A 10,113-nucleotide genomic window follows, 5' to 3' on the forward strand; every position below is an offset into this window, starting at 1 on the left:
CTGCATCCAACGGGCGGAGAGCACGGCGGCGGCGGCGGCGGGGAGGCTGGCGGGCGTGTCCTCGGCCGGGGCGGAGGAGGGGGAGGGGGAGGCGGGCGGGAGCGGCTCTTCTCGCGCGCTCTCCAATGGCGGTGGCGGCGAGGCCGGCCGCAATGCCGGCGGCGAGGGCGGCGGCGAGGGGTGCGGTGGGGGCGGCGGCGAGGTCTCGTCCTGGCCGCTCTCGTGCTCGACGTCTGCGTCGGGGTAGTCCGCGCTGTCGGCGTGCATGAGGGAGGCGACGTCGCCCTGGGAGTCGCGCCGGAGGTAGAGGAGCGCGAGGCCGTGGAGCAGCGAGGCGAGGTGGAGGATGGACGCCTGCGACAGGCGCCGCTCGCGCCACGCGGCCCTCCTCTCGACGGGGTCGGCCGGCTCGCCGCCGCGGCGCAGCTCGTCAAAAGAAAGCGCGGTGGCGACGGCGTCGCCCCAGCGCGCAGACATGTATGTGACAGAGGAACACGACTCCCAGTAGCGCAGGTACGCGACGTTTGTGGCGAAGACGATTGCGACGCCGACGATGTGCGCCACCGGCTGGAACGGGTAGGGGTCGTCGAAGATCTTGTCGAGCGACTTTTCGGGCACGTAGATCTGGAGGAGCACGGCCACGACTGCGGAGTAAGTCGCGACGAGCGCGGCCGAGGGGAGGACGGAGCCAGAGAAGCGGACGAGCACGCGCAGGGAGGCGCCCTTCCGGTAGAGGATCATGCTGTGTTTCCGGTGTTTGGCAGCTCTACGCGCCGTTCACATAAGCTGTTCACCAAAAACACTACCTGACCCAATACGCACAAGCACAGACAGTCGAGAAGAGAGAGACGGCAATGACAGATCCATGGACCATGCAACACAACCACAACCGCGAACCGGCAGGGACTCACCTGCTAACCGCGGCAGGGACAACACGACTGTACTCGAGTATGTCAAACGCAGAGTGGCCTGGCGGACCACAGAGTCCCCGCCGTTGCCGCCCGTCTCAGTGAGTACGAAGGTCGTACCGTTGTTTCGTGCCAACCATCACCAGACACGCTCACACGCCTCACGCGCGAAGCTTCCCAGAGCCGGACCGGTCGGAGCGCTCCTGCTGCGGAGTGTGGCCCTCGTCATCGGCATTGTCCATCAACCGCCTATCCGCAACAGAGTGGGGGATTGGTGATGGATCTCAAGTGCAAGCTTCGCCGGGCGAAACCGGGCGAACGCTTTGGGAAGAGGGAGCGTTCGCGGCAGCGTGAGCAGCAGGTAAAGACGAGAGCGAGCAATGCCATCGCCGCCGCCAAGCCGAGACCGCTACACTGGTCAGCTCGAAGTCGAACGTCGAAGGCGTCGTGCCCGAAGGCCGAAGGCGAAGCAGCAGGTAAAGACGAGCGGCGTCCATGTGGGCGGAGGCGGCAGAGGCGGTATCCGGGCGGGTACTTCCGATAACCGATAAGGGGGCGTCCGACCACGCCGATGCGCTCCTCGAAGCCGTCGGGCGCCGCCGCAGAGCGCGAGGCGTAGACGCGGTCGAGGCGCGGCATCAGCGTGTTGAAGGCGAGCAGCATGTTGCCCTGGATGCGCGCCTGCGCGTCGCCGGACGTGCGCATGCCGCGCACCTGCACCGAGAGCGCCGAAGGCTCGTAGCCGGTGGTGCGAGCGGCTGCAGTGGCGGCCTCGTCTCCAAGTGCCGGTGCAGCCTCCTCCGCCCCCGCACCGCTAGACAGCAGCGCCCGCAGCGTCGTGAGCGCCCCGGGCAGCGTGCAGCGGTTGCGCAGGCTGTTGTGGCAGAGGCTCTCCTGCCCGTCCCCCGCCTGCGCGAGTCCTTGACCGCGCGCGCAGAAAGTTCGGTCCACCCCGCCGCCGCGTCTGCGATCTGGGACGCGTCGATGTTGGTCCAGAGTTCGTCAAACTCCTCCTCGCACCGGTCGGTCAGCTGCACCTCGGTCCGGTTGGTGAGGCAGACGAGGAGGCTGGGTGATGCCAATGGCGTAGCCGTCCGTCTTTGGCGAGTACTCGCCCCCCTTGGAGATGGAGGGGCAGAGGTAGCCCGTGGACATGTAAAGGGCGGTCGAGCGGCAGCGGACAGACGCGTCGGGACGGCGAGGACGGCGGTGAGCTTCTCGTCGAGCAGGATGTTATCTGGCTCGACGTCGCGGTGCACGATGCCCTTCGAGTGGAGGTAGACGAGCGCCTCGGTCGCCTCGCACGCAATGCGAACGCGCTGTCGCCACGTCAGCGGCCTCGGCACCTCCGCCATGCCCAGCCTCCGGGGAGCTGCGCCGCTCGGTCGGGATCCGAGATGCGCAGCCGCGCCTCGAGCGAGCCGCCGCGCATCAGTGGCGAGAGGAGGCAGATGCCGTCGGGCGAGAGGCAGTAGCCGAGCAGCGGCAGCAGGTGCGGGTGGCTCACCGCCTTAAGCAGCTTCACCTCGAGCTCCGCCCGTGACAGCCCTTCCGACTGGCCGACTTTGCCCGCTTGATGACGACTGTCAGTGCAGCTCTGGACGGCGCTCGCGGACGAGGCACAGCGCGCCATTGGTGCGGCGTCGCGCGGCCGCGAGGGACCGCGGGGGGATGTTAGCGGGATGGGGGGCTCTAGGGGGAAGGGAGCAGGGGGCGCCCAGTAGGGCGCCGGCACCCCAGCGAGAGGGCGTGGTGTGCCCTCCATTAAATACAAACCGCTCCACGCGGCCCGATGGGGAGGAACGGGGCGAGCCCCCTCCAACCCACCCCGCGCTAGGTCTCGGGGGACGAAGGGGTCACACCCGACGACCTCGGGAACTAGCCGGGGCAGTCGGAGAAGGGGCAACTCCGTGCACTGACGGTCGGCCGCCAGAAAACACGCCTGCGTGGCTCGGGTTACACCAATCCTCGCTACCCAACGCGGCCAAAGGATATCCACCTCGAGAACCTCGAGAAACGCCTTTTGTTTACTTGTTTACCGATTTTCACTGTTCTCACTCGTTTCTCAGAAACAGGTTCAGCCTCCTTTCGGCATCGAGCCGACGCAGTCGGCGACAGTCCGTCGCCGCGCGCGATATGGTGCTACGCGAAGTGGCAGTCGTTGCGTCCCTCTTCGGAGCTCTCGCCGAAAAAACGCCAACGGAGGAGTCCACCGGCCAAGGCGGCAAGGTGGAGCGATCAGAGGCGCTGCTCCAGCAGGCCGACGTGCACCACCTCAAGGTCGCAAGCAAAGCCTCGAGCAACCCCGCAAAGTCGACGGCGCGCAGCGAGAGTGTCCCACGTTCCTCACGCGCTGAGCCCAGGGTTCACCCGCTGGCGCACCTGCGTCCAAGGTTGCCCGTGCACGCATACAACGGCGGTTTGCCTCAATTCTACTACTGGTCACCCAATCTTGATCACCCAAAGCCGAGCACCGTCCGGCTGCGCTGGAACAAAACCCTCGTGCGTCCTGGCGAAGGACTCGTGCTTGAGGAGACGGCCATGGGATACATGGTCAATCGCCCCGCCCACGACGGCGTCTACCTGGTGGATGGCTCTTACTACATTGAAGTGCGGCGCAAGAGTATGTTTTCAAAGCACGGATGTTGTACAGAGCCCTTCGGCGGAGGCTGGTGGCACTTTTCCACCCCGGGCAGCGGCATCTTCCTCCAGGTTTCCAAGAGGGTGATGGACTACACCTGCCCCTGGTGGGTTGTGCACGCGCCCGATTCATCGGTGGAGACGCAGTGGTTACGGAAGACCAATGTCGCTGGCGGCTTCCGGAGTCGCTTTACGGGTAACGGGCTCTGGGACCGCTTCACAGAGGATGTGGAGCTGCGCTGCCTGCGCGACTGGTGCACTCCGGCGGCTTGCCACAAGACCACCTTTGGCGACACGAACGCGGGCGTGTGGCTGAACCAGCCAGCTCACTGGAAAGGCGACCCGCCCAACTACGAGCAAAGGCTATACCGAGAGTTCGAGGTCACGATCGCGTGGTGGGGCCTTCATGGAAACTCGGAGTACATGTCGTGGGGCGAGCGTGGGGCGAAAATGGTCGTCGACCTCCGCCCTACCAACCTGACCCAGGCGAGTTATCTCAATGGCTCCGTGCATTGGTCGTGCCCGCCGCAGCACCACTACTACGTGGCGACGTCCGATGGCCGCATGAAGCCGTGCCAGTGCGACTCAACGCAGCGTGCGCTCAATTGCCGGCAGCTGGAGTGGCAGCTCCGGCCGTCCCGCCGCAAAGATGGGCAGGTGCGGCCGGCGGAGGAGGTCGGCCCTCTTCGTGTCGAGGCCGCCTCTGCCAACGGCAGCCTGTGCTTCAACGCGGTCTTGTGTGGCGAGCCAGTGGAACAGCTGGTCCAGCGCGCCCGAAAGCTCATCATGCAGCATGACTGCGCGCCGGCCGAGAGTCATGTGCTGTGGCCTCCGCGCGCAAACGAGACGTGCCCGATCTAGAGAGGCGCCTCGACAGTACGGGCGCTCCTGCTACACACATGCGCATTGTTGTGAGGCGGTAGCTTTGCCTCCTGCATCTGAGGTGCATGCAACGTGACCGTACTCCTTTTAGATGTGTTATGTACAGTTTAAGGTACGGCGCATGGCATACAGGCGTTCGCAAGACAGCGCAGAGGCTAGGCGACCGGGGAAGGACACTATACTCACTAGCTTTTTAATGAGGGCAACACAGCGTCACCAGCCGTTGGCGCGCAGAACGAGTCTGCGGCCCCCGGTTGGGACGGGTGCGCGACGCGGACGAACCGCTCAATATGGCCGGCAGCTCGCGCTGCCGGCGGGGTTGGTTGGGGAGAACCGGCACGGGGAAGGCCGGCCTCCCCGGAGGGGTCGCCCCCTGGAGGGGCCCCAAAGGGCCCCCGGGGGGGGCGGGTGCCCCCGCCCTGAGGGGCGGGGGCAGGTTCGTCGCCTAGCGCGATGGAGTCAAGCCTTGTTGCCAAGTCGGCGAGCGTGTCGTGTATCGAGAGAGAGACCATAGCAGATGCGAGAGCGGCGTCGTCCGGGGAGAGTGGTGGTGGGGGAGGGTCAACATCGAGGGCAAGTACGCATCGCGCTCCCCGATCGTCTCCGATCTCCCTCGCCTGCTCGCTCGGCACGTAATCGGACCATATCGCTCGAACTCGGGGGGCACGGCGAGGGTTAGCGACGGGTGCGGCTTCAGGGTCGGTGGCGGGTGAGGGGTGGCTGACGGGGCTGGCTGGGGCTGTAACCGTTGGTGTAGCAGGCCCACAGTCGGCGTCGCTAAAAGGATGCCGCAGGTCGCACCTCATATTCACTGTTTGCAACCTCTCGCCGTGTAGATTTGAATATCTTGGTGACACGGCGAGGAAAAGCCTGGCGTTGGCACCTGATTTTCGGTGGCGCCAGGGACCGGCATCTGGTTGAATGTTGGACGCAGCGTCCGACTGCAGCGAAAGACTTACCGTGGCTCTGCATGCTGACTGGCTGCGGATGCAAGGGATCCGAAGCGGCGCGGCAGGTGAGAGGCAAGCTTGGACCGACCTGATGCTACCCAGAGTTTGTGAAGTTCTGTGGCATTCAGAGGCGTTCATGGAGGGTGATGGCGTACGAGCTCGGCTACGAACGATACAGTCCAAATCAACGCCTCCGAGTCCCATCCTTACACGGTACCAGAGTGCAGAGATTGTTCTCGTGTCCCGAGCAAGCATGCTCCGTGGGTGCACCGTCCCAGCTCATGATGAGCCCCCGTCATCAGCGGCTTCTCAGCCCGTGCAGCCATCAAGCACTGTGCTCGATATCGGCATGAAGGTAACAACACATCGGCACGGGTGGGTTGTCCCTTCGACACGGAGCTACGCACACACCGCGCAACACGCCCATGTCTTTGCGACAGCACACTTCGCATCTCACCTGCCATGAAGAGCCGTCCGTCCACCTTCCTGCAGACGTTCCGGCTCTCTCGACAAGGTAGTTCGGGAATGGTAAATTGCGTCTTTGTAAATATGTATGTATTTTTGGGGATGCGAATGTTGGACGTAGGGTGGACGCGTCCAGAGGGAGGGGGGGTCAGGGGGGGTATATGGGCGGCCTGGGATGGACACGTCGGCGAGGACAGCGACGGCGTCGTTGGTGGAGCGCAGACGGGCGGCGCACCAGGACTCCAGGAGGTCGCGGAACGACGGGTCGAGCCCCTCCGCCAATCGAGGCGGCGGTCGAGACGGTGAGCGGCTGACGTCCTCGCGGGTGGCGCGGAGTACGGCCGACACTACGTGCTGCGGCAGCCCGCGGAGCGGCAGGAGGCGCGGCGGAGCGGCTGCGCGTGGACGCGACGGCGAGGCTGGCCGGGCACGCTGTCATCGAGATAGGCACGCACGTCGAGATCCTAGGCGAGCAGGGGTGGTGGCCGGCCACCATCACGTGGCGGGAGGAGGGTTCGGGCGGCCGGCTCGTGTGGATGCGGTCGAGTACGACGGCTACCCGGACGCCGAGCCTCTCCTCTCCTTAGAGGAAGAGACGTGGAGGCAGGTGACGCTCGGCGCCGGCAGCGCGGCCCCTAATACCAGCGGCGAGGCGAGCGACGGCGAGAAGAGCGACGGCGAGACTGGGGACGCGCTGCCGTCCAGCGCGACCAACGTCGGCGGCGCGGTCGATACCGGCGGCGAGGGGAGCGGCGTCGAGAGGGGCGGCGGCAGCAGCCGAGATGGCCAGCGGCGCCACGTACGTCGCACGCGGCGGCGGTAGCCGGGTACGGGTGCGGTAGGTCATATACAGGGGGGTGCGGTCGTGAGGCTCTCTGTACGGTATCGTACGGCTCTACAGTATGAGAGGCGTGTCTGATACCTTCTCGAAATGGCGGGAGCGCTGCTCGGGATGGAGGGAGGTGGGTGCCCTCTGTATTGATATTGATCGCATCTCTAACTATTGCAGCAATATATTCAATATTTATCGTCGTCCTTATCTGTAAGTCTGGTGCACTGGCAGGACCAGGAGCCATACTCGCATAGGGGACGCGTGCTAGAGCTGAAAGCCTAGGGGTACCCTAAGCTTGCCCGCAACCCGATCCCGATCGCCGATATGATCTGCAGATGGCCCGGGCTGGGTCCTGGGTGTGCTCCTTTTACGTTTTAGCCCCCTGGGCCCTGGAGCCCTGGATGTTAGTTTAGGTACGTCGTGTGGGTCGAAGAGGCGCTCGGAGCGATGCCGTCGCTGCTCAACGATTAATTAAAGAAATAACGCATGGGCCCTCAGCGGAAGCTGGGAAGAGGACCGCCGCAAGCGCGGCGTGGCGAGGAGCGGTTGTGCATCCGCTCCGGGGGCCCGCTCTGCGCCGGGGAGGCGTTGTTGCGCTTGTTGGAGGCTAGGACGCAAGCGTCCGTCGCCCTTTTCAAACTCGGGGCCCTCTCCGCTACGCTCCGACCCGAATTTTGGAGGGCCTAAAGTTTATGGATATGGACATATGGTGTTGCTGCGCAAAAGGGGTCGGACACAGGGCGCAGCTCATTGCTAAGAGCTAGAAGGGCGATACGTATATTAGTGCTCTGTATACTCTACTCTGTTGTCTGTACCAACTCCAACAGGGCCCCACACGCGGCGCCCGCTGAACATACTCGTGAATTGTGCATACCTGCATCGCCTAACTGTAGCTCCACCCGCCCGCCGCCACCGCGCCACCGGCCACCGGGCTGCGCCCTCGACGATGTCTCGTGTGGTCACAGCGCCCGCGTGCCCACGCGCATACGTGGCCACGCGCCGGACGCCCCCCCCTCCCCCTCGGCCTCCGTCAGGGGTGCCGACGCGTTGGTCCCGAGGAGGTCGGTGTAGATGCGCGCGCGTGCAAAGATGCCCCTCGGATCTATTGAGCGTTGAAACTAAGCCTGCTGCTCTTCGACTGGCGCTTCCGGCGCCTCGCCGACCGCCCGCGCGTACGCCACCGCCGCCTCCACCGCCGTGCCGAAGGTGCCGAGGCCGACCTGCCTTCCGTCCACCCTGGCCAGGTACGCCTCGAAGCGGCCAGGGCGCTCCTTCCGCACGTCCTTCCGCACGCCCTTGTAGCCGGTGAAGCTGCAGCTCGAGAGGTGCAGCCGCAGCCCCTCCGCCTCTGCCGCCACCGTCCCTGTCAGCTCCTGCTCACGCTTGCAATCTGAAAGATACCTGGGTGAAAGCGGGGGCGGAAGGGGAAGGGGGAGAGTGGGGGTGGTATGGGGGTGGGGGTGGTAGAGCCGTATGGGGCTGATGGGGAGAGGAGGGAGAGGGAACGGGAGGGGGAGAGGGGGAGAGGGGAGGGCGACGGGGGATAGAGGCGGAGAGGGAGGTCCGAGGGTGAGGGTGCGGGCTACGCGGAGGGTGAGGGCGAGGATGAGCTCCATTTGCGTGACGCACATGACGCGATATATCTGTAACGTGTACAGCTGCAGCGCGTTGAGTATCACGGCACAAATCAGCGCAAAGAAGAAGACGAACTGGTCCTTCTGTCCCCCATTGTGCACCTGAAGTACCGCACACGGGCGGGGGAGCGGTGAATGGGGCCAAGCTAGATAAAGATGAAGGTAGATGACGCCCGTGTTTTGTGTTTTTGGGTGAGCTAAGGGTGTGTGGACTAACCTCGGCATGGGTGGAGTGAGCTAGGATGTGGTCTGTGGCTTCGGGATGCGTCAGGCTCGAGGCTGGGGCTCTCTGGCCCATGGAGAGATGAAGGTGCCGCACCATTCGTTTCGCGGAGCCAATAAAGAGGTAGAAGAGGACGAGGAGCTGGAGAACGCGAGTCACTGCGAAGAGGGCGCACCCCCACACGATTGAGCGCTTTCGCCACACCAGCGAGGCGCCAGTGCGGCGAAGGAAGGTAGCAACAAAGAGGCCGAACTCATAGTTCACGAACCCATCCAGAATGAGATCGACCTTCACCATGAATACAGAGCGGGTGGCTGCAGCCACAAAGATGAGGACCACCCAGAGCGTGTGATGAAATAAGAGCATCCAACCTGTGCGGAAGAAGATCAGCCGTGAGCAGACCTCGACAAGGTAGATGCAGCCGTGTAGCAGAAAAAAGCCGAATATCCAGACATAGTCTTGCTGAATTGTCTCCAGCAGGTCTGGACCAAAGAGCGACCTCAGTATGTAGTATGTGTACGGGATGAGGGTGGTGAGAAGGACGAGGATGTTCGAGACACCGAAGACGCGGCGGTATCGCTCGAACACCTGCCAGTCAAGTCAGTCAAGTGACGTCAAGTCGGTGATGTTCGTGTCCTCAAGCTTGCGTGACAGTCACCTCAAGCTTGCGGAATCCCCTCTGGAAGACAACGAAGAGGGAATTGACAGTGAAGAAGAGGGCAAAGATGATGAGGAAGCAGGCGAGCTGCACCATGAAGACGTTGCCAAAGTACTCGTCGGTGAAAAAGGAGTCGGCGACCTCGTCGATCGCGACGAAGTCGAAGATGTTGTGAAAGGCCCAGCCTTTCGGTGCGTCAATGAAGTCCGAAGGGCATAGTGAGGCACCGGGTGCGTCTGGAACGAGGAGGGGGGTCCCGCACGGTAGCTGCTCCTCGAGTCCGGCATGCTTCGACAGGAGAGCGCGCAAGGATGCGTTTCTGAGATACTCCACACCCGCCTGCGATAGCCGCTCGACCGACGACATGGCAGGGTCGCGTACGTGAATGAAGTTGAGTATGGCGGAGAGCGCGAACGCGCCAACCATCTGCAGCATGGCTTCAGAGAATGACGAGGTAGAGGGGTCTTCGTATATCTGCTCGACCATGATTCCGACGAAAAAGTCAACATGGTCAACTGTTGGGTACAGAGCGGCAAGGGCGGCGCGTATCTCGGGCGAGGTCCCGAAATCGTCAAAGCTTCTCAATGGCCTCAGCCCAAAGTGCGTCCGGTATGCATTGAAGGAGCGCATGCGCTGTGCGCGTTCATCTTGAATCGTCTTCATCGTGATGTCGCGCAAGTAGGACGGCGTGTTCTGCGGCGCGAGTGCAGCTGCGCGAGTCCGGTGCAGGGCAGCTGCAATGCCATGGACGCCATGTGTACGGAATGTGGTGGGGTCCCAAAGCAAGTCACGGAAGGCGACCTCAGCGCCACCACCCAAGTCAAGCGAATCGGCAACGAGCGCATGCCAGCGGTAAAGGTGGTTGAACTCCAGATAGACCTGGGGTCGAAGTGAGGGTTATGGTTGGGGTTGGGAATGGAG

At 63.6% G+C, this 10,113-nt stretch overlaps 3 protein-coding genes across 3 annotated transcripts in view; 1 reads left to right on the plus strand and 2 right to left on the minus strand.

Annotated features, from left to right (window-relative positions):
• EMIHUDRAFT_121623 (hypothetical protein) overlaps positions 1-2,541 on the minus strand; it is a gene marked incomplete at both ends in the record, with an annotated part of 4,193 nt that extends 1,652 nt beyond the window's left edge. Inside the window, 5 exons of the mRNA XM_005756821.1 lie at positions 232-766; positions 1,098-1,157; positions 1,444-1,622; positions 1,835-2,006; positions 2,255-2,541. Of these exons, the coding sequence (XP_005756878.1) occupies positions 232-766; positions 1,098-1,157; positions 1,444-1,622; positions 1,835-2,006; positions 2,255-2,541 (1,233 nt within the window). The remainder of the gene's footprint in view (positions 1-231; positions 767-1,097; positions 1,158-1,443; positions 1,623-1,834; positions 2,007-2,254) is intronic.
• A 1,418-nt stretch (positions 2,542-3,959) lies between these two features.
• Positions 3,960-4,511, plus strand: EMIHUDRAFT_372584 (hypothetical protein). The gene has a single exon (XM_005756822.1). The coding sequence runs from the start codon at positions 3,972-3,974 to the stop codon at positions 4,407-4,409; it is 438 nt and encodes a 145-aa protein (XP_005756879.1). The 5' UTR covers positions 3,960-3,971; the 3' UTR covers positions 4,410-4,511.
• Positions 4,512-7,369: 2,858 nt separating this feature from the next.
• EMIHUDRAFT_446660 (hypothetical protein) lies at positions 7,370-8,995 on the minus strand. Its single transcript, XM_005756823.1, has 3 exons — positions 8,631-8,995; positions 8,307-8,413; positions 7,370-8,078 (listed from the first exon to the last, which is right to left on the minus strand). Exons 1-3 carry the CDS (start codon positions 8,898-8,900, stop codon positions 7,796-7,798), a joined length of 660 nt encoding a protein of 219 aa, XP_005756880.1. The 5' UTR covers positions 8,901-8,995; the 3' UTR covers positions 7,370-7,795.
• Between the last annotated feature and the right edge of the window lie 1,118 nt (positions 8,996-10,113).

The sequence above is a fragment of the Emiliania huxleyi genome (assembly GCF_000372725.1).
Source record: "Emiliania huxleyi CCMP1516 unplaced genomic scaffold EMIHUscaffold_946, whole genome shotgun sequence".
Classification (NCBI taxonomy): Eukaryota; Haptophyta; order Isochrysidales; family Noelaerhabdaceae; genus Emiliania; species Emiliania huxleyi.

Excerpts from the sequence above, each read along its gene's own strand:
- EMIHUDRAFT_446660 (XM_005756823.1), bottom strand. The coding sequence starts at position 8,900 with ATGCTCTTATTTCATCACACGCTCTGGGTGGTCCTCATCTTTGTGGCT. Across the intron at positions 8,414-8,630 it reads TTGGCTCCGCGAAACGAATG|GTGCACAATGGGGGACAGAA; the intron begins GTGCGGCACCTT and ends GCGGTACTTCAG. Across the intron at positions 8,079-8,306 it reads TTACAGATATATCGCGTCAT|GTATCTTTCAGATTGCAAGC; the intron begins GTGCGTCACGCA and ends GCTTTCACCCAG.
- EMIHUDRAFT_372584 (XM_005756822.1), top strand. The coding sequence starts at position 3,972 with ATGTCGTGGGGCGAGCGTGGGGCGAAAATGGTCGTCGACCTCCGCCCT.